Raw genomic sequence first — 23,919 nt, forward strand, 5'->3', positions numbered from 1 at the left:
AAGCATAATCGTTAATGCTTCCCAGATTTGGTGAGTAGAAAGGCTGAACACAGGGTCATTGTGATAGTTTTAAAAGATTTGGAAGAGAACATCTATCTGAAAACAAGTTCATTATCTAGACAGAATGATTTTTTATTTTTTTAAATTTTTTTGAGACAGAGCTTCACTCTTGTTGCCTAGGCTGGAGTGCAATGGCGCGATCTTGGCTCCCCGCAACCTCCGCCTCCCGGGTTCAAGCAATTCTCCTGCCTCAGCTTCCCAAGTACTGGGATTACAGGCATGCGCCACCACGCCTGGCTAATTTTGTATTTTTAGTAGAGACGAGGTTTCTCCATGTTGATCTCGAACTCCCAACCTCAGGTGATCCACCCACCTCGGCCTCCCAAAGTGCTGGGATTACAGGCGTGAGCACCGGGCCTAGCACGGGCCTAGACAGAATGATTTTAATCTCTGTGAATAACACACTCCCTCTGCTATTCAGGGCATTAATTAGACATTGTTAGGAAAATGAAAGTGAAAGGGTAGTGTGAGCAAGCAGTATAGTGAAGAGTTCAGGCCCTGGTGTCATACCTGGATTCAAATCTCTGCCCTGCTCCATACTACCTGATCTGGGCACTTGCCAGGTATGTAACCTTAGCCTTAGTTTCTCTTTCCAAAGTTGGGCTCATAATAATTCTTCCTTAAATGGTGGTTTTGAGAATTAAATAAGGCAATGTATGTAGAGTGCTTAACGTGTGCCTGCCACATAGTAAATGCTCAATGAATGTTAGATGCTTGTTTGATTCTTTGGCCCCCCCCTTTTTTTTGGTCTATTAGATTAGTAGCTCTGTATGGAATATTTCCCTTTTTATGGGTCCTTCCATGCTTAGTTCTCCAGTAAAATATATACATAATCATAATATTCTAAATACTGTCTGTTTGTAAACTTTAGAATCCTCCAAAGACAAAGCATGGAAGGATTATAGGATGCAAGTTGTTAACATTGACAGTAGGAAAATAATATTTTAAAAATGGGATGATGATGAGGGGAGATTAATGGAAGGTAAGTATGCTCTTTATCTTCCATACTTGGGACTCAAAAGATAAATGTCGTCTAAGGTTGATATATCAAAAAGTAGAGGTATACATTTAAAGTTATAACGCTTGGCCAAGTGCAGTGCCTCACACCTGTAATGCCAGCACTTTGGGAGCGCGAGGTGGGCAGATTACCTGAGGTCAGGAGTTGAAGACCAGCCTGACCATCATGGTGAAACTCTGTCTCTACTAAAAATACAAAAAATTAGCTGCTCGTGCTGGCGTGCCTGTAGTCCTAACTCCTCAGGAAGCTGAGGCACAAGAATCGCTTGAACCTAGGAGGCGGAGGTTGCAGTGAGCCAAGACCATGCCACTGCACCTCTAGGCTGGGTGACAGAGCTAGACTCCATCTAAAAAAAAAAAAAAGTTGTAATGCCAATCATAATTATAAACATAATTTATAATTATTAATAACATATTATTGGCAGTGTTTGCTCCCAGGGAGTAGAGAGAAAGACTTTTTCTTTTTTTTTTTTTTTCCCCCTTTGAGACAGAGTTGCGCTCTTGTTGCCCAGGCTGGAGTGCAATGGCGTGATCTCAGCTCACTGAAACCTCCACCTCCCAGGTTCAAGCGATTCTCCTGCCTCAGCCTCCCAAGTAGCTGGGATTACTGACATGTGCCACCACTCCTGGCTAATTTTGCAGTTTTAATAGAGATGGGGTTTCACCATGTTGGTCTGGCTGGTCTTGAACTCCTGACTTCAGGTGATCCACCCACCTTGGCCTCCCAAAGTGCTGGGATTACAGGCATGAGCCATTGCAGCCGGCCTGAAATATTTCTCTTAATGTACATATGCAGGTTGTATGTGTGTGCATGTATTCATGTGTTAAAAATTGTAGAACACCTAGCTTTGTAATCTATTTTCAGGAATTGCCCAAGTTACTAGAGGGAGGAGGTGTGTTGTGTGGGGAATGGGACTGAGGCCCTAGTTGGCCAAATTCAGCCTAGCTACTTTTAGGCCCTTCTCTTCTGTTAGCTGATCCTTTGCTGGATATGTCTGGCAAAGGAGAAGAGGAGTAGTCATTTGGATTTGCTTGACAGGTGTATGTGAGCACTGCCTGGTTGCTACAAAGAAGGGAGCATGCTGATAGGGAACTAGAAAGAAATGGACTGGTGGAGACATACTGAAAATAAAATGTAGAAGTGTCATTGTGTATTGAAGACAGAATTCCTGAGTTCAAGTCCTTACTGCATACCAACTCTAAGAACTTTTTATCTGTAAAATAAAGATAATAACCACCTACCTTATAGGGCTTTAAGGGTTTAATTAGTTAATAAATGTAAAGCATTTAAAACATTGCCCGGTATATATAGTAAGCACTCAATGTTTTCTGGGTGTTTTTTTTGTTTTTTTTGTTTGTTTGTTTGTTTTTGAGACAGTCTCGCTCGGTCACCCAGGCTAGAGTGCGATGGCGTGATCTCAGCTCACTGCAACCTCCGCCTTCCGGGTTCAAGTGATTCTCCTGCCTCAGCCTCCTGTGTAGCTGGGATTACAGGCGCCTGCCACCATACCTGGCTAATTTTTGTATTTTTTGTAGAAACAGCGTTTCACCATGTTGGCCAGGTTGGTCTCGAACTCCTGACCTCATGATCTGCCCACCTTGGCCTCCCAAAGTTCTGGGATTACAAGCGTGAGCCACCATGCCCCGCCTTCAATTAGTATTTTCTGTAGGGGATACTGTCAAGAAGAAACAAATGGCTAATGTAAATGGAGTCAGAAATTTCACAAATGACTGAGAAGTACCTACCATTTGCTTCTTTTGCAATTTAAAAAATATTCTTATTTCAAAGCAATATTTCTCAACCCAGGCTTCTCATGCCCTCCTTGAATCTGATTTGAAATTCACTGCATGTGTATGCATGCATACACATACATACATACATGTGCATATATACATAAATATATAACTACACAAAAAAAGTGATGGGATCAAATACTGCTGTATTTTCAAACCTCATATTCTCCCTCTCTCTCCCCTCCCCCAGTGCCAAGATTTCTAATGACCCCATCCCCTTGAGGAATCACTGTTCTAAAGAGTAAAAGGTTAGGAGGCACTTTATAGTGAACCACACATCTCAATTATGTAGCCTACAAGTTTAGGGAAAAGCAAATAAGCAGCTTCAAAAAAATCTTAACAAAGTTTTTTTTTTTTTGCCGCACAGCGTTGAAATTGAATATGAATATACTTTCTTTGCCCCAGTAGAACATCCCTTGTTTTATTTTTATTTTTATTTTTTTCGGGGGGATTGAGTCTCACTCTGTCACCCAGGCTGGAGTGCAGTGTTGCAATCTCTGCTCACTGCAAACTCCGCCTCCTGGGTTCACGCCATTCTCCTGCCTCAGCCTCCCCAGTAGCTGGGACTGCAGGCGCCTGCCTCCAAGCCCGGCTAATTTTTTATATTTTTAGTAGAGACGGGGTTTCACCGTGTTAGCCAGGATGGTCTCAGTCTCCTGACCTCGTGATCCACCCGCCTTGGCCTCCCAAAGTGCTGGGATTACAGGCGTGAGCCACCGTGAGGCCTGTTTTTTAATAATTCATAGAATATGTATCTCTCAATTCATTTTTATTTTTCAAGCCCACGTTTATATGGGAGAAAAGCATATTTACATCCCGAAACTCTACAGCATTCTAAACAAAATTATAGGTGGAAAAAGTCTTGAGTTACATTTCTAATAATTGGTAGGACCTCAGAATCACCTGTAAATGCTTTGCAACGCCTGATGAGTGACATAAAGGGAATATACATCTCTGCTGTTGTTCTCACAGCCTGAGCTGTGCACACTGTGAGCCATTGTCTTGCATCGTGTGCCTGTCCTGAACATTTTGCCACTGTGCCTTTTATGTTTAGCCCCTGTATTTTTCTAGTATACAAATGAATCCCAGAGAAATTGATGAAGTGTTTGGGAAAATGGTAGGGAAGGAAACAAAGCAAATAAGATATTACTATGGAAATGACATTTCTACATACAAAATAACTGTTGATACCATTTTGTTTGAGCAAGGAAGCAATTTACTTCCTAACCTAATGGTTTGTTGTTGGGTTGAACCATGAAACTGCTGGTCTTTGACTAATTTTTAACCTATAAAAATGGCAGTTTCGTGTGGTTCAATCTAATACTTAGGTATTTTACTGTGTATTTAAGATTTAGAAAATTGGGGGCTTGGAGTCGAGTTTAATGCATTATAATTTTTCCCATTTAAAAACTTGAAAATGGGGCCGGACACAGTGGCTCACACCTATAATCCCAGTACTTGGGGAGGCCGAGGCAGGTGGATAACCTAAGTTCAGGTGTTCAAGACCAGCCTGGCCCACATGGTGAAACCCTATCTCTACTAAAAATACAAAAATTAGCTGGATGTGGTGGTGTGCCCCTGTAGACCCAGCTACTAGGGAGGCTGAGACAGGAGAATTGCCTGAGCCCGGGAGGTGGAGGTTGTAGTGAGCTGAGATTGCACCACTGCACTGTAGCCGGGGCAACAAAGCGAGACTCCATCTCAAAAAAAGAAAGAAAAAAAAGGGAAAGTGAACTGTGACTTATTATTTTCTTGCATAATCTTGGACATTCAAGAATAGTTTACTCAGTTTTAGAGTTTTGTAAGTTTCCAAAATTTTAGCCCAAACCAAAATCTTTGGTCATATAAATAGTGTTTAAGTACTGTTGCCAACATTTGAATCCTGACTTTAAAAAATAAATATCCTTTTAAAATGCTGCCCATAAACTATTATTTTTATCTGTATTTCTCTATTTTTATTATTATTTTGGAGACAGAGTTTCACTCAGTTGCCCAGGCTGGAGTACAGTGGCGCAATCTCAGATCACTGTAACTTCCGCCTCCCAGGTTAACTCGATTATCCTGCCTCAGTCTCCTGAGTAGCTGGGATTACAGGCACGCACCACCATGCCTGGCTAATTTTTGTATTTTTAGTACAGACAGAGTTTCACCATGTTGGCCAGGCTGGTCTCAAACTCCTGACCTCAAGTGATCCACCTGCCTCGGCCTCCCAAAGCACTGGGATTATAGGCGTGAGTCACTGCGTCCAGCTATTTATTTTTTGAGACAGGGTCTCACTCTGTCGCCCAGGCTGGAGTGCAGTGGTGTGATCATAGCTCACTGTAGCCTCAAACTCTTGCACTCAAGAAATTCTTCTGCCTCAGCTTCTCAAGTAGCTGGGAGTACAGGTGTATACCATCATGCTCAGATAACTTTTTATTTTTAGTAGAGATGACATCTTGGTGTTTCCCAGGCTGGTCTTGAACTCTTGGGTTCAACTGATCTTCCTGCCTCCACTTCCCAAAGTGCTGGCATTATAGGTGTGAGCCGCCGCAGTGCCCAGCCTCTTTTTTTTTTTTTTTTGAGACGGAGTCTCACTCTGTCGCCCAGACTGGAGTGTAGTGATGCAATCTCAGCTTGCTGCAACCTCTGTTTCCTGGGTTCAAGCGATTCTGCCTCAGCACCCCCAATAGCTGGGATTACAGGCGCCTGCCACCACACCTGGCTAATTTTTGTATTTTTAATAGAGGCAGGGTTTCACTATGTTGGTTAGGCTGGTCTTGAACTCCTGACCTCAAGTGATCCACCCGCCTCGGCCTCCCAAAGTGCTGGGATTACAGGCGTGAGCCACCGCGCCGGGCCTCTTTTTTCTTAATTGACCTTCATATACAATAGGTTGTCCATATCTGCTCTAAACTGTGATATTACTGTTTACGCTGCCAGTGTTTCTTTAAAAGATACTCTTTAGGCGTTGAGTTGTCTAGATTTTTTGCTCTGGCAGTTTCCATTTTTCTGGAAATCATTATAAAACATTTCATGGTGGTAGTGTTAAAATGGGGATTCATTTATACAGACCTTTACTGAAATTACAGTGCAGCTTGATGAGTAATAAATAGTACAAAAAAGGTATTATAGGAAGTGACTAACTGCCTAGGAGAGCCGGGAAAGGCTTCTCAGAGATGAATTGGCCCAGATGAAGATTAAATAAGGAAATTTGGGGGACCAGTGCATAGATCAGTCAGTGTGAATGGAGTATAGACAGTAACAACTGAAAGAGTAAATTATAGCAATATTTTGAAGGGGCTTGAGTACCACGCTAGAGTTTGGACTTTGTTCCATGTGTTTTGGACAGAGCTAGCAGGGGTCTTTAAGAATGGCAAGGTAATTAAGTAAAATAATAGGAGAGTTGAGTGTAGAAATGGGATTAGAAAGGGACTGATGGTTCACACCTGGAATCCCAACACTTTGGGAGGCTAAGGCAGGAGGATTGCTTGAGGCCAGGAGTTCGAGACTAGCTTGGACAAAATAACAAGACCTTGTCTCTGCAGAATATATAAAATGAAATTAGCCAGGTGTGGTAGTACACACCTGTTGTCCCACATACTCTGGAGGCTGAGGTAGGAGGATCGCTTGAGCCGAAAGTTTCAGGTTGCAGTGAGCTACACTCACACCACTGCACTTCAGCCTGGACAACAGAGTGAGACCTTGTCTCAGAAAAGAAAATAAAAAGGGGACTGGTGGCAGGAAGAACAATTAGAAGAGGTTTGCTCAGTATCAGTAATTCATATAAGCCCTAATGAGTGAATTAAGGTAATAAGAGAGAAAGGATGGAGGGGTCTCTTGAGCTTATTTTTCAAATTTTTATTATAGAATACTTTAGACAAATGTAGATAGACTAGTACAGTGACCTTCGTGTACTCATCACTCAGCTTCATCTGATGTCAATATTTTGTCAGTCTTGTTTTCTCCCTTTCCCACGCACTTTCCCCTCTCTTCTAGAGTATGTTAAAGCAAATCCTAGGTATAAGAATGGGCATTTCTTGGGAAAGGGCAGGAGGTTAGAGTCAAGAGTGATAACCCAGGTTTGTAGCTTGAAAAACTGAGTGGTTAGTAATACAATTATGAAATAAGGACTGTAAGAAAAGCAGGTTTATAAATAGGAAGAGTTTATTTTTAGACATGTCTGTGGCTAATAGGCATAGGTATTTAAAGAAATAGACATTTGTAATTATAAGTCCAGAGCTAGAGATGACAGATAGTAGTGATTATCTAGGTTATAGCTAAATCTGTGGTATAGGGTAAAATCATCCGGGGATGGAGAAAATAATAGAATTCTGGGAAATACCAGTATTTCAGGAGCTGGCTGAAGAGATGAAAGCAGTGAAGAAGATTGAGAAGGGAAGTTCAGAGAAGTAGGAGAGGAAGAGTAGGAATGATATTCTTAACAAAGAACTTTAAATTTGGCTGAGCGCAGTGGTTCACACCTATAATCCCAGCACTTTGGGAGGCCGAGGCGGGTGGAACACTTGAGGTCAGGAGTTTGAGACCAGCCTGGCCAACATGGTAAAACCCCGTCTCTACTAAAAATACAGAAAAACTAGCTGGGTGTGGTGGTGTGTGCCTGTAATCCCAGCTACTCAGGAGGCTGAGGCAGGAGAATCGCTTGAACCTGGGAGGCAGAGGTTGCGGCGAGCCGAGATTGCTCCACTGCACACCAGCCTGGGTGACAGAGTGAGACTCCATCTCAAAAAAAAAAAAAACAAAAAAAACACTTTAAAATCCAGTTGCTCAGTTACACTAGCCACATTTTATGTGCTCAATAGCCACATATGACTAATGACTATCATATTGGACATTGCAAATATAGAACATTGCCAGCATCACAGAAATTTCTGTTGGGCAGCACTGGTCTATATAAAGAACGAGGGCCCCCTTAATGAATCCTGGCAAATTCACAGGTGCATTCTCTGTTGAGAAGCATTTTTTTTATATGTAAAATGTTTTTTATTTTGTGGGACAAAAGTTTATATGGTAGGGAAGATACTCTTGTGGCTTTTACCTTTTGCATTATTTAAGCAATAAGCATGTATTCATTTATTTAGTTCGGGGATGACGGACACAAATGCTTACACAGACCAGATAAGTAATGCCAGTGAGTAAAACAGGCTGGGTGAAAGATAACAGGAAATGGTGGGACCTGTGGAAAACTGCAAAACACCTGCTCAGCTTAGGTGATTTTTTTCTTTGTGGCCAGTCGCTCTGTGGGATTGAAGATCAAGTGTTACTAGAATTTTTTTTTCCTAGGAAAAAATCACATCTCTAAAGACCCTCTGCCTGCTTTTGCCATATAAGGTAACATTCACAGGTTCCAGGGACTAGGACATAGATATCTTTTGGGGATGCATTTACCAACCTACCAGAGGGTTAATGATTTTATTGGCTCAAAGAACCAGTTTTTGACTTAGCTGGTTTTTCTCTTGTTGTCTGTTACCATTTCTTGATTTCTGGCCATGTTGTCCAGGCTGGTCTCAAACTTCTGGGCTCAAGCGATCCTCCCCATTCAGCCTCCCAAAGTGGTGGGATTACAAGCATAAGCCATCACACACAGCCAGAATCACTACAAATTTAGTGGTGTTTAAACAACACACATTTATTATGTCATAGTTTCTTTATGTTTTTAGTTTGTTTTTCTCTGCTTTCAAAATTTTTTCTGTTTTTGGTTTTCAGACATTGGACCATAATGAATCTATATGTGATTATCTGTTTTCATTCTGCTTGGAGTTTTCTGAGGTTCTTTAATCTGAAGTTTTTTTGTCTTTTGCCATATTTTTAACATTTTTAGCCATTATTTCTTCAGATTTTGTTTCTCCATTCTTTGCTCTCCCTATAGGACTCCAGTTATACATATCTTACACATTTTGATGTAGACCCACAGATTCATTGTTTTTTTCAACTAATTTTTCTGCCTTTTTAAGATTGGATCATTTGATACATTTTCATATTCACTCACTCTTTCCTTTCTCACCTCCATTCTACAGTTAGGTCCATTTGGTGAATTTTTAAATTTTACGTATTATATTTTTCAGTTCTACAATTTCCTTTTGCTTCTTTCATTTTTTCTTTGCTGAGATTTCCTATCATTTTTCATTTTGAGAACATTTTCCATCATGTCATTGAGCATAGTTATAATGGTTGTTTTTAAATCTTTGCTAATACAGCAACATCTGGGTCATCTCAGGATTGTTCTTTTTGAGAATTAAACACAATATTCCTGGTTTTTGTTGTTTGGTTTTGGTTTTGGTTTTTTAGTTTGACTTGATTTGTTTTTTGGTATATTGAGAGTTCTGGATTGTATCCTGGACATTTATGAATGTTATTTTATGAAGACTGTGGATTCTGTTATATTTCTCCAAAGAGTATTGACTTGTTTTGTTCTAATAGGCAGTTACTTTGGTTATTCTCAAGCTACAAAGTCTGTCTCTTGGGTGGCATCTTAAATCTCACTCGGTTTCTTTTATCCTTAACTAGGCCACTTGGAGTCTGCCTTGTGTGTGTTGTTATGGATTGGGCAGTGTTTATACATAGAAGTTGGGACTCTCACTCTCTAGTGCTCTTGTTTCTCTCCCTTGTTTTCTGGCAGCTATTGTTACCCCAAATCGTTCTCTAGTTCTTCAGGCCAAAAAGACTGAGTTTTCTGTGGGAGTTCAGCCTTTACTGCTCTCAGATTATGAGCCACAAAAATGGGAAACTCAACTCATGCCATTCCTTTCTCCCAACTGTTGACTTCCCCTCTAGAATCTGACTTTGTGGTGTCTTTAGGTGGTTGTTGTTTTGTTTAGAGTTAGTACTTTTTATTTGTGGAGGGCTGATCTGATAGAAGCTTTATTAGCCATATCAGGATCAGAATCAAGAAGCAGTTTGAAAGTTGTACAGCTAGCCCTCCATATTTATGGGTTCGTCATCCATGGATTCAACCAGCTGCAGATCATAAATATTCAGGGAAAAAATTGCTCCTGTAGTGAACATGTACAGATATTTTTCTTGTCATTATTCGCTAAACAATGTAGTATAACAACTATTTAGCATTTACATTCTATTAGCTAGTGTTGTGTAAGCTAGAGATAATTTCTTTCTTGTTTTTTTAGACGGAGTCTCGCTCTGTCGCCCAGGCTGGAGTGTAGTGGTGCAATCTCAGCTCACTGCAAGCTCCGCCTCCCAGGTTCCAGCGATTTTCCTGCCTCAGCCTCCTGAGTAGCTGGGATTACAGGCACCTGCCACCATGCCCGGCTAATTTTTGTATTTTTAATAGAGATGGGGTTTCACCATGTCAGCCAGGATGGTCTTGAACTCCTGACTTCAGGTGATCTGCCTGTCTCTGCTTCCGACAGTGCTGGGATTACAGGTGTCAGCCACCACGCCTGGCCAAGCTAGGGATAATTTCAAGTATACAGGAGGATATACATAGGCGATGTGCAAATACGGTGCCATTTTATATCAGAGACTTGAGTTTCTGTGGATTTTGGAATCCATGGGAGGTCCTAGAACCAATCCCCACAAATAGCGAGGCACCAGCTATATTTTAGAAGTTATTTGTAGTGTAGGCTGAGCACGGTCGCTCACACCTGTAATCCCAGCATCTGGGAGGCTGAGGTGGGTGTATTACCTGAGGTCAGGAGTTCAAGACCAGCCTGGCCAACATGGTGAAACCCCATCTCTACTAAAAATACAAAAATTAGCTGGGCGTGGTTGTGCACACCTGTAATCCCAGCTACTGGGGAGGCTGAGGCAAGAGAATTGCTCCAACCCAGGAGGCAGAGGTTGCAGTAAGCCAAGATCGCACCACTACACTCCAGCCTGGGCGACAGAGTGAGACTCCATCTCAAAAAAAAAAAAAAAAAAAAGTTATTTGTAGTGTAATGGGATGGTAAAATTTTGCTGTTATAATTAACCAATTAAATTGGGGGTTATGGCTCATACCTGCTGTAATCCCAGCTACTGCAGAAGCCGAGGCAAGAGGATCATTTGAGGCCAAGAGTTTGAGACCAGCCTGGGCAATGTAGTGAGACCCCATCTCTAAAAAATTCTTTTAAATTAGGCATGGTGATACCCACCTGTAGTCTCAGCTGCTCAGGAGACTGAAGTGGGAGGGTCTGAATCAGAAGTTTGAGGCTGTGGTGAGCTATGATTGTGCCACTGCACTCAGCCTGGGTGATAGAGCAAGATGCTGTCTCTTGCTCAGTAATGATAATCATGATAAAACCAGTTAAATCCAAGCCATATTTGATGATTTCTTTTCTTTTGTTTCTTTTCTTTTTTTTTTTTTTTTGAAACGGAGTCTTGCTCTGTTGCCCAGGCTGGAGTACAGTGGTGTGAGCATGGCTCACTGCAGCCTCGACCTCCTGGGCTCAAGTGATCCTCCTGCCTCAGCCCCACAAGGAACTGGGACCATAGGTGCACCACCATGCCCGGCTAACATTTTTTTGTAGAGACAGGGTCTTGCCATGTTGCCCAGGCTGGCCTCGGACTCCTGGGCTCAAGCAGTCCTCCCACCTTGGCTTCCCAAATTGCTAGGATTACAGGTGTGAGCCAGTGCACCCAGCTGAGGATTTCCTTTAAGGCGATTTTTCTAGAATCATTTTTGCTCTGTTCTTTTGTTCTCTCTTAAATATTTAGCCATTTAGAAATATTTGATGATTTATTACAGTTTCTATTAAAAGAGATTCTTTAGCCTGATAGGCACTAGCTTTCTCAGCTGGTCCTCATCACCTGTGGCTTTTTGAACAGATGAGGCCCTGGCTCAGACTCAGTGCCCAGAATAACGCTCGAAGACAGAATTTTGAAATAATCTGTTACATGTCAAAATGTAAATAATGATTGGGATTATGAATAATTATTTAAAAGTTATCTTCTGTGTTTTCATATTTTCTACCATGAGCATGTATTGATTTTTGTTGCTTTTCCCCTGATTACAAAATATGTGCCCAGGCCAGGTACAGTGGTTCGTGCCTGTAATCCTAAGGTGGGAGGATCACTTGAGCCAGAGTTTGAGACCAGCCTGGGCGACATAGCAAGACCCCATATCTATTTTTAACTAAAAATAAAATAAACAGGCCAGGCATGGTGGCTCATCCCTGTAATCCCATCACTTTGGGAGTCTGAGGTGGGAGGATCGCTTGAGTCCAGGAGTTTGAGACCAGCCTAGGAAACATGGGAAGACTCCATCTCTACAGAAAAAAAATTGAAAATTAGCTGGGTGTGGTGGTATACACCTGTGGTCCCAGCTACTCAGGAGGCTGAGGCTGGAGGATCACTTGGGCCCAGGAGGTCAAGGCTGCACAGTGAGCTATGATCATGCCCTGGTGCTCCAGCCTAGGCAACGGAGCAAGACCCTATCTCAAAACCCACCAAAATATGTGTCTATTATTAAATTTAAATATTGCAGAGGCTGGCCTGGTGGCTCACACCTGTAATCTCAGCACTTTGGAATGCTGATATGGGAGGATCGCTTGAGCTCATAAGTTCAAGAACAGCCTGGGCAAGATAGTGAGACCTCATCTCTACTAAAAATTTTTAAAAAAAAACAAAAATTTGGGCCGGGTGCAGTGGCTCACACCTGTAATCCCAGCACTTCAGGAGGCTGAGGCAGGCGTATCACCTGAGGTCAGGAGTTCAAGACCAGCCTAGCCAACATGGTGAAACCCTGTCTTTACTGAAAATACAAAAACTAGCTGGGTGTTGTGGCAGGCACCTGTAATCCCAGCTACTCAGGACGAGGCTGAGGCAGGAGAATCGCTTGAGCCCGGGAGGCAGAGGTTGTAGTGAGCCAAGATCATGCCACTGCACTCCAGCCTGGGTGACAGAGCAAGATCTGTCATCTTACTGTCCAAAGACAACCATTATCAATTATACTACATGGTGCCAAAGTAGTGATTTTGTAAACTACTATTTTGATCCTAGTGTTTTAACCAATAGAATGGATTGATAGCAGCTAGAAGTGCATAAGCTGAGGTTTGTTATAGATAGAGTCATATGTTGGCCTGGTGTGGTGGCTCACGCCTGTAATCCTAAAGCTTTGGGAGCCGAGGTGGGCGGATCACTTGAGGTCAGGAGTTCGGCACCAGCCTTGCCAACGTGGTGAAACCCCATCTTTACTAAAAACACAAAAACTTAGCTGGGCATGGTGGTGTGCACCTGTAATCCCAGCTACTCAGGAGGCTGAGGCAGGAGAATCTCTTGAACCTGGGAAGCAGAGGTTGTAGTAAGCCAAAATCGTGTCACCTCACACCAGCCTGGGTGACAGAGCGAGACTCCATCTCAAAAAAAAAAGAGTCATATGTTGTAGGTAACACAAAAATTGCAAAAGTCATGATCCAGAAATATTCAACTTGGTAGACAGAAATCAATGCAAAATAATCAAACAGCAATTAAAACTGTATGTGGTCAAATTAGTTACTGAGCAAAAGTTAACAAAAGTATTAAGTCTAGAAAAAATTTAAAGCAGCTAAATTTGACCTGGGAAAACCAGACTTAGAAATAGTGACCACAAAAAAACTTTTAAAATGACAAAACATCATCGATAAAGATGCAGTATGATAAAAATTAAACCATTATTGGGGCGGGGAGTGGTGGCTCACACCTGTAATCCCTGCACTTTGGGATGCCAAGGCAGGTGGATCACCTGAGGTCAGTTCAAGACTAGCCTGGCCAACACAGGGAAACCCCGTCTCTACTAAAAATACAAATATTAGCCAGATGTGGTGGCACGCGCCTATAATCCCAGCTACTTAGGAGGCTGAGGCGGGAGACTAGCGTTAACCTGGCAGGCAGAGGTTGCAGTGAGCCAAGATCGTACCACTGCACTCCAGCCTGGGTGACAGAGTGAGACTCTGTTTCAAAAAAAAAAAAAAAAAACTTTATTGGGAATTGGGTGCATCAGCCTAAGGAAAATAATTTCAGTAAAATGAAAATGGAAGAAATGGAGTTGGTTTAACTGTGACTTGTGGTCATTGTTATTATTTTGACTTTGCACATCTTGGAATGCTATATGAGCATTCTGTGTTCATGTAGCTCTTTCTCATTCTTTTTAATGACTATTATTTCATTGCAGGAATCTACAATAATTTATTCCAACTTAAAAAAAAACTGTTCTGTTTTCCAGAATATGCTTTTAAGGCTATTAACCAGGGTGGCCTTACATCAGTAGCTGTCAGAGGGAAAGACTGTGCAGTAATTGTCACACAGAAGAAAGTACCTGTAAGTAATACTGCCCAAATAGTTAATAATTGCAGAATATAAGAATTTTTCGGCCAGGTGCAGTGGCTCACACCTGTAATCCCAGCACTTTGGGAGGCTGAGGTGGGCAGATCACCTTAGGTCGGGAGTTCTAGACCAGCCTGACCAACATGGAGAAACCCTGTCTCTACTAAAAATACAAAATTAGCCAGGCGTGGTGGCACATGCCTGTAATCCCAGCTACTCAGGAGGCTGAGGCAGGAGAATCACTTGAACCTGGGAGGTGGAGATTACGGTGAGCCGAGATCACGCCATTGCACTCCAGCCTGGGCAACAACAGTGCAACTCCGTCTCAAAAAAAAAAAAAAAAAAAAAAAGAATTTTTCATGGGTTTGTAGAAAAGTGTATTTTTATATACAAATATTAACATAATCTTGCTTTGACCCTGCTTTCGTGTCATCCAAGAAGTGTCTGTTGAACGTCTATATACAGTTCAGCTGTGTGGACAGAATTAACTTATTAAACTTCATGGTGTGATTATAAGCATAACGGTGTTTCTAAGTCTTTTGTCTTTGGGGACCTTGAGACAAATTTTTATTAAGCTATTGCTTGTCCACAGGAAAAGTATCATCTAGAAAAGGTAAATAGAGCCCCTCGAAACCCTTTTTTAAAAATTGATTTAACTATAAAATGATCAGAAGACATTTATTATACAGTTTATTTTTATGGTTCCATAGTATTGTTTTCTCCAAGAAGCAGGGCAAATTAAAAATAAAAACATAATTTTTTTTATAACTACACAGAAACCTGTACATTTTTTTAAAAATTATCTTTGTTTATTTTGTTTATTAGGACAAATTATTGGATTCCAGCACAGTGACTCACTTATTCAAGATAACTGAAAACATTGGTTGTGTGATGACCGGAATGACAGGTAATTAGCTAGACATCTGTAGATATGCAAGCCTTTTGTTATTTTCTTCAAATTTTGAGTTTTGTATTAATTTTAAACGTATTGCCTGATTTTCAGGTGCCATGAGTGGATTTGCAGTCTTCTAAGACTAGTATCAATATTTTAAGAGTATTGTGAGCTTTTTTGAAATTATACCTATAATAGAATTAGATGCTTATGCTACTATCAGAGAAACTGGGCTGAGGGCCCTTTCACAGATGATTTTATCTTATTTCAGCTATAGTTAGTAGTTTAAGGGGACCTAACTCAGTATATCTCAAACCTGGTAATAATGGCATTGGTTAGAAGTGAGTGAGAATTATTATGAAAATTATTTTAGGTTGGGCACAGTGGCTCACAGTTGTAATCCCAGCACTTTGGGAGGCCAAGGTGAGAGGATTGTTTAAGACCAGGAGTTCAAAACCAGCCTGGGCAACATGTTGAGACTCCATCTCTATAACAAATTTGGAAATTAGCTGGGGGCTAGGCACGGTGGCTCACACCTGTAATCCCAGCACTTTGGGAGGCCGAGGCAGGCGGATCACTTGAGGTCAGGAATTCGAGATCAGTCTGGCCAACGTGGTGAAACTCCGTCTCTACTAAAAATACAGAAAAAGGCTGGGCACAGTGGCTCACACCTGTAATCCCAGCACTTTGGGAGGCCGAGGCAGGCGGATCATTTGAGGTCAGGAGTTTGAGACCAGCCTGGCCAACATGGTGAAACCCCATCTCTACCAAAAATACAAAAATTAGCTGGGCATGGTGGCGTATGCACACCTGTAATCCCAGCTATTCAGGAAGGTGAGGCAGGAGAATTGCTTCTTGAACTCGGGAGGCAGAGGTTGCAGTGAGCTGAGATTGTACCGCTGCACTCCAGCCTGGGCAACAGAGTGAGACTGTGTCAAAAAATAAAAACAAAAATACCAAAAAACTTAACCAGCTATGGTGGCAGGTGCCTGTAATCCCAACTACTCGGGAGGCTGAGGTAGGAGAATCGCTTGAACCCGGGAGGTAGAGGTTGCAGTGAGCCAAGATCATGACACTGTACTGCAGCCTGGGCAACGGAGCAAGACTCCATCTGAAGAAGAAAAAAAAAAATGAGCTGGTATGGTGGCACACACCTGTAGTCCTAGCTACTCAGGAGGCTGAGGCAGGAGGATCACTTGAGCCAAGGAATTCAAGGCTACAGTGAGCTATGATGGCTCACTGGGCGCCAGTCCAAGACCCCATCTCTGAAAAATAAATGAAAAACTAATTTAAGCCTAAAAACAAAGATTAAGAAAGATTATTCTCTCTCAAGGCTTTTTTTTTTTTTTTTTTTTTGGAGACAGTCTCACTTTGTCGCCCAGGCTGCTCTGTCTCCTGGGTTCAAGCAATTCTCGTGCCTCAACCTCCCAGGTAGCTGGGACTACAGGCATGCATCACCACGCCCAGCTAATTTTTATATTTTTAGTAGAGACAGGATTTAGCCATGTTGGCCAGGCTGGTCTCAAACTCCTGGCCTCAAGTGATCCGCCTGTCTTGGCCTCCCAAAGTGTTGAGCCATCATGCCCTGCCTCCTTAATGCTTTTTCTTTTGGGAGTTACTGGATACTTGTGGAAACTATTTTGACTGCTGATGAAAGGCTCAGTATAAAAGGGGAGTACTGTGTAGAGAGCTTCATGTTTTTAAATTTTTTTCATATACTTGTTGATGAGTTATTTAGTATTGATTGGGGGAGAAAAAGCCATAGCGGACCCTTTCTCTTTAACTCATGTATGTCTATATGGTGGGAAAATTGCCTGGCTAAATTGCCTGGCTTTCAGGTTTGTTCTTTCCTTCTAACCAGGTAAATCTTTGTTTTTTATGCTATAAGCTGACAGCAGATCCCAGGTACAGAGGGCACGCTATGAGGCAGCTAACTGGAAATACAAGTATGGCTATGAGATTCCTGTGGACATGCTGTGTAAAAGAATTGCCGATATTTCTCAGGTCTACACACAGAATGCTGAAATGAGGCCTCTTGGTTGTTGTAAGTATGCTAAGAGGTCTCCCAAATAATTGATGAATTGAAACTTTTTACAGAACATGTATACAGAATTATTTAAATAACACTTGAGTTCTGAACATGTGGTTTGGAAAATACATAAAGTGGGAAAATCTTTATAATAAATCAGAACTAAAGGATAGGTTTCACAACAGTATGTCGGGCATTATCTTTAAGCTTTAGATGCTGTTAGACTTTTTATCAAAATATTTCCATTTGGAGTATGTGATTTGAAAGATGCAAGTCCTCATTATTAGGATGTTGTGATGAGGTTCTACTGCAATTCCAGATTACTAATTCCATAGAAATACCTACATCAGGCATCTTAATAATGTAGCTATTTGTTTTGACCACCCTAAAGAATTAGGGTCACACACAGGTGTGTGATTCACATTTTTAGAATAAATTTCTATTTTTGAAAACAAGTAAAATTGTATTGGGAGAGGGATGAGATTTACTGATTTTTAGATGTGATGTAATAAATTAGCCTGAAAAATTCAGTGCATGTTTGTTTCTGACGTTGTGTCATTCATTTATGAGCATTAAAGCAGTCAGTGTAATGATTTCTGTTTAGCATCTGACCCTCTTGACTTCTCACTTAAAAATTACTTAAATCATATTCATCTTGCGAGACCTTGAAGGAAAGAAGTATTTGTTGTTTCCCCAAGCAGTAAGTGGGTACCTTTTTGTGTTGCCCTTATATTTTGTATATATCAAATATAAGAAAGCAGTTAAACCATTAAGTACTTTGTTACCTGTTCTACTGAGTAGAAAGAAATTTAATGATGGTGTTTATTTTAATTGTATTCCTATAATATGGTAACATTAGAATTGTAGTAACAAAGTTACATGTATAGAATTTAGAGCTTGGTTTCTGTGACTTACTAGAGGAGTATATACCAACAGTAATGAAGATGGGCAGTGTAAAGGTGAGCAGGTAGCCTGTAAGTGTATTTCAGTTTGTGCCAGCATTCCCAAAGTGTGTCCCATACACTGTTCCCTGGAACCTTAATAGGTATTTCTATTAAAAAAAAAAGTATTTCTTGGTCAAACAAACCGAAGAACTACTGAGTTAAAGTTAAATAGGTCAATCTACAACAGAATATTTCACAGCATTTAATATGCTATTATTTATTATCTGTTTCCAGAAAAGGTATATGAAAGTGTTTTTGGGCCAGGCACAGTGGTGCACACTTGTAATCCCAGCACTTTGGAAGGCCGAGGCAGGAGGATCACTTGAACCCAGGAGTTCAAGACCACCCTGGGCAACAGCGAGACCTCATCTCTTAAAAAAAAAAAAAAAAAAGGTTGGCCAGGTGCAGTGGCTCACGCCTGTAATCCCAGCACTTTGGGAGGATGAGGCCGGTGGATCATAAGGTCAGGAGATCAAGACCAATGCTGGCTAACACGGTGAAATGCTGTCTCTACTAAAAATACAAAAAATTAGCTGGGCGTGGTGGCGGGCGCCTGTAGTCCCAGCTACTCAGGAGGCTGAGGCAGGAGAATGGCGTGAACCCAGGAGGCGGAGCTTGCAGTGAGCCGAGAGCGTGCCACTGCACTCCAGCCTGGGCAACAGAGCAAGACTGTCTCAAAAAAAAAAAAAAAAAGTGTTTTTGAAGTTTATTTGACCAGGCAACATCTTGAAGGATTAGGGTTCAAATAAACATGCTTGGATAACAGCAAGGATTGGAAACACTATTTTTAAATTGTATTTGTAATTATTCAAACTATTTTTTTTAATCTGTGACAAATCCTTTTGTGAAATGGGAATTTATCTGTTACCTAATTTACCTGTGGTGATAACCTGTATTTTATCAGTTTTCTTAAAGGAAAATACATATCCTAAAATTGATGGCCAAAGTAATGATTAGCAGCAGCTATATGACACCACCAAGAAAGGGGATGTCATTGTATAAAGCTAAAACATACTTAATTAGGGTCTCTTCTCTTTTTAGGTATGATTTTAATTGGTATAGATGAAGAGCAAGGCCCTCAGGTATATAAGTGTGATCCTGCAGGTTACTACTGTGGGTTTAAAGCCACTGCAGCAGGAGTTAAACAAACTGAGTCAACCAGCTTCCTTGAAAAAAAAGTGAAGAAGAAATTTGATTGGACATTTGAACAGACAGTGGAAGTAAGTCAATCAAAAGGAGCTGACTTTTTTTATGCTGTATAGAACAGTGAGGATCTTTGTATAATTTCTATACAAAGTTATTCCTGAATTACATCCCAGGATTCAAGTTTGTCAACTTAATAATGAAATTGATATCATACAGCTGACATAGGAAAATTTGGGTTGCTTTTATTCACTTAATTCCTTATTTCATAATGTATTTGAGGTGACTTTCAACAAAACACATATAATAGGAAAATATAAATAAAAATAGGAACCAGCTGGGCATGGTGGCACACACCTGTAGTCCCAGCTACTTGGGAGGCTGAAGCTGGAGGACTGCTTGAGTCCAGGTGTTCGAGGCCAGTCCTATTTACTGCCAAGAAATTAAAAACAAAAATTTTAGTAGATTTTGGGTGTAAGTCTGGAATTAAAGCCATTCTGAAGATGCTAACAACGTGCTTCTGATAAATGACCAAAAAAAAATTACCATCTAATGCTTTTATGTTTGGTTTGGAAGTATGCTTAAAGGAGATAAAAAGCTAGTTCATGTTCAGGAAGTACTGGGCCCTGTCTAAATATTTCTTAAAGGTTTATTTTATTGCGATTCATAATTAATTACATAAATAACCACATCCGGTATAAAAACACTTAAGGCCGGGCATGGTGGCTCACACCTGTAATCCTAGCACTTGGGAGGCAGACAGATCACCTGAGGTCAGGAGTTTGAGACCATCCTGGCCAACATGGTGAAACCCTGTCTCTACAAAAAATAGAAAAATTAGCCAGGCATGGTGGCAGGCACCTGTAATTCCAGCTACTCAGGAGACTGAGGCAGGAGACTCGCTTCAATCCACGAGCCTGAGGTTGTAGTGAGCCAAGCTGGCGCCACTGCACTCCAGACTGGGCGACAGAGTGAGACTCTGTCTCAAAAAACAAAAACAAAAACAAAACAAACAAACAAAAAAAACACTTAAAACATTCTTAAATCGTTTTTACTGTAAATTCCTTGAAGATGCAGAGAGTATCATTCATCTTTATCCTTTTCCCATTTCACCCCAAGTGCTAAGTAAGTGTAGTGCCTGGGTCATGAAGCCAATAAACCTTTTTGTATAAATCATCCTATTTTAATTAATGGACCCCTTTATTATTTGACTTGGTAGAAAAAAATTACTCATCATTGGGAGGCAATACATTAGAGTTAAGCAGTCTGTTAGTAACATTGAACTACTTCATTGAAACATGGAGCTCCTGATTGACTCATGATTTGAATAAGCTAGGAATGAGAAACCTTGGAATCTCTAAAACATACTATATTTTAACATTAAATACTTTTTTTCAGACTGCAATTACATGCCTGTCTACTGTTCTATCAATTGATTTCAAACCTTCAGAAATAGAAGTTGGAGTAGTGACAGTTGAAAATCCTAAATTCAGGTGAGTGATATTGTGGGCCACATGCAGACTAGAAAGGTGGAGGCATGTGAGTCCATGTGTCCTATAACTTGTGGGGGAAATCTTTTTTCTTTAACTGTCATTATAGTTTTTGTTTGTGTGTTTGTTTTTTTCCCCAGCACCTGAAATCTGTTTTTAAAACTTTGGACTCTATTTAAGAGTCAGATATGAAAGCTTTTCTCCTTATTTCAGAGTGGTTTTATATCTAACACCAGAGATGACATAAAGTTACCTTCCTTATGTAAGGAAAAAAGTTAGCATAAGTGTTTTCTTTTTTTTAGTTTAAGGCCAATACAAATTCAATTCCCAAAGTAGTAGTTTGCAAGTTTTTCAGATAGAACTTTGGTTATTTAGTGGTTATTTAAGTAGAACTTTGAGGAGCAATATGAGCTACTGATATATGTCAGACCCTTATCTAGAGATCTTTGGAAAGCCCAAATTTTGAATACAGCTAATTGACTTGCAGTTGCTGGATGTGTGTGTGTGTGTATTCTTACTCACTAAGTAACTAACTCCCACACATCAGCCTTATAGCTTCCATGATTCAAATCCATACTGAGTGCTTCATATAATCAGCTCATTTAATCCTCCCAGGAGCCCTGTGAGGCAGTTGATATACCATGGACCAGGATGCTCTTATATTTAATGAAAATACTGCAGTTAAATCCACAGATACAAGGAACTACTGGGAGGCATTTTAACTATTATGTGTATCTATTCTTAGATCACAACCATAAAGACACATGGTCTTGGTTGTGGTGTGGGGTACGAGAGTGGTAAACTAAGCTTAACTAGACCTTGAAGAGGTTTTACGTTTGTTTTTTCCTAATTTGTTCTTTTGGTTGCCCACAGATAAGTCATATAAATATGACAGATTTAGAAAAATTCATAGGACTTTAAAAAAAAAAAAAAAAAAACAGGAGCTGGGTGCTGTGGCATGCATCTGTAGTCTCAGCTCCTCAGGAGGCTGAGGCAAGAGGATGGCTTGAGCCTTGGAGTTGAAAGCTGTAGTGCACAATGATAGTGCCTGTGAATAGCCACTGCACTCTAGCCTGGGTAACATAGTGAGACCCCATCTGTTAAAAAAAACAGCTGACAACACCAGAACTGAATCTATCCTAGCTTTTTTTCCCATAGGAAGAAGTCTTGTAACTTAGGTTGGGGTAGGGGTGAGGGGTTGGGGTGGTGATCAAGTTGCTTTTGAAAAAGGTGCCTTTTTTTTTTTTTTTTTTTTGCAGTAAAAATTTCAGCAAGAATAATTTTAAAATCTCTGTAAGGAACCTACAATTAGTTCTTGTTTTCTTTTCTGTTTGGAATCCTTCCTGCCACCTTTAAAATTGTATTTGTATCTGTTATTTTTAAAATTGGTAAGGAACCAAAAATCTTACCTTCAAAAAACTTTGTATCATTTATAAATTCTGTGATAGTAAATATATGTAAATAATTACAATACATAGCATAAGCATCAACAACTATTTAAACTGCTTGATATTGCCTTCAGTTGCACTAAAAAACATCCTTTTGACAAATTTCGCTTTTTAGAAGTCTAGTAGTAATAGGTCACATTAACAAGGTTGCCAAACAATGGCTTCCTTTCGAGGCAAACATCATTTAGAAAATACATGTTCAGGGCCTCACATGGTGGCTCACACCTGTAATCCCAGCACTTTGGGAGGCCAAGGTGGGCAGATCACTTGAGGTCAGGAGTTTGAGACCAGCCTGGCCAACATGGTGAAACCCTGTCTCTACTAAAAATACAAAAATTAGCCAGGTGTGATAGTGGACGCCTGTAATCCCAGCTACTTGGGAGGCCGAGGCAGGAGAATTGCTTGAGCCCGGGAGGCAGAGGTTGCAGTGAGCCAAGATTGTGCCACTGCACTCCAGCCTGGGCGACAGGGTCAGACTCCATCTCAAAAAAAGAAAGGAAATATATGTTCAACATGGAGCACTCTCTGGCTGGTAGACTATTCATAGAATTATAACTTTATTTTCATGAACTTCTGAATCTGAACACTTTAATATGCTTAAAATTTCTTCATGAATTTTTATCTTTGAGCTGACATAAATTTGAGTTATACTACATATAAATGTATTTTGACGGCTGGGCAAGGTGGCTCACGCCTGTAATCCCAGCACTTTGGGAGGCCGAGGCAGGCGGGTCACGAGGTCAGGAGTTCCAGACCAGCCTGGCCAATATGGTAAAACCCCATCTCTACTAAAAATACAAAAATTAACTGGGCATAGTGGCACATGCCTGTAGTCCCAGCTACTCGGGAGGCTGAGGCAGAAGAATCGCTTGAACCTGGGAGGCAGAGCTTGCAGTGAGCCGAGATCATGCCACTGCACTCCAGCCTGGGTGACAGAGTGAGACTCCGTCTCAAAAAAAAATAAATAAATAAAATAAATGCATTTTGACATAGAAGCTAAATAGAATACTTTATAGTTTAGCTTTATTATGTTATTCAATTGAAATATTTTCTATCTTAGCTGCAACTAAAGAATTTTATTTTCAAGATACAATTCTAAATCTGATGTCAAAGAAGTAAACATTTTTGTGTATAGGTGAAGGTGATATAATATCTGGGAATTCCTTCAAAATAATCTGAGGGAAGATAAGTGTGTGTATAGATTTTTTAAAGATTGGTTTATAAATTGATAATTGTTGAAGTAGGTTGATAGGTATATGGGAGTTTATTATACTATCCCACTTTTATGTGTGTTTGAAAGATTTTTTTTAAATAGTTGTTTTTTTCCCCCTTTTGCCTTCTAGGATTCTTACAGAAGCAGAGATTGATGCTCACCTTGTTGCTCTAGCAGAGAGAGACTAAAACATTGTTGTTAGTTTACCAGATCCGTGATGCCACTTACCTGTGTGTTTCGTAACAACAAACCAACATTATGGAGGTCCCTGGATTGAAAAAGGAGCCTCTCCCACTCCTCCTACCACCGAAGTGGTTAGGACTCTATATAAATAAAAATAAGGCTTTTGGAAAATAATTGCATCCTGTTTTCACCTCCTATTTTAAAATTTATTTTTGACACCTAATGTACATATTTATGGGGTGCAATGTGATGTTTCGATACATGTATACATTATAATGATCAAATTAGGGTGATTAGCGTATCCATCACCTGAAACACTCTTTGTGGTGAGAACATTTAAAATCCTCTCCTCTAGCTATTTTGAGGTACACAATACCTTATTCGTTTTTTGTTTTTTAAAACAAGATCTTGCTCTATTGCCCAAGCTACAGTGCAGTGCCGTGATCATGGCTCACTGCAGCCTTGAAC

At 40.6% G+C, this 23,919-nt stretch overlaps 1 protein-coding gene across 4 annotated transcripts in view; it reads left to right on the top strand.

The window, feature by feature from the left end:
• The window catches only part of PSMA6 (proteasome 20S subunit alpha 6), a 39,197-nt gene extending 15,572 nt beyond the window's left edge, over positions 1-23,625 (top strand). For 3 of the 4 annotated variants that reach the window (XM_054530028.1, XM_009249019.3, XM_054530029.2), the window contains exons 2-7: positions 14,009-14,103; positions 14,935-15,016; positions 16,890-17,045; positions 19,016-19,194; positions 20,516-20,610; positions 23,399-23,625. In XM_054530028.1, the coding sequence (XP_054386003.1) occupies positions 14,009-14,103; positions 14,935-15,016; positions 16,890-17,045; positions 19,016-19,194; positions 20,516-20,610; positions 23,399-23,456 (665 nt within the window). In that variant the 3' untranslated portion in view covers positions 23,457-23,625. The remainder of the gene's footprint in view (positions 1-14,008; positions 14,104-14,934; positions 15,017-16,889; positions 17,046-19,015; positions 19,195-20,515; positions 20,611-23,398) is intronic. The other variant, XM_063715560.1, reaches the window with a different exon arrangement.
• Positions 23,626-23,919: the final 294 nt, after the last annotated feature.

The sequence above is a fragment of the Pongo abelii genome, chromosome 15, assembly GCF_028885655.2.
Source record: "Pongo abelii isolate AG06213 chromosome 15, NHGRI_mPonAbe1-v2.0_pri, whole genome shotgun sequence".
Lineage (NCBI taxonomy): Eukaryota > Metazoa > Chordata > Mammalia > Primates > Hominidae > Pongo > Pongo abelii.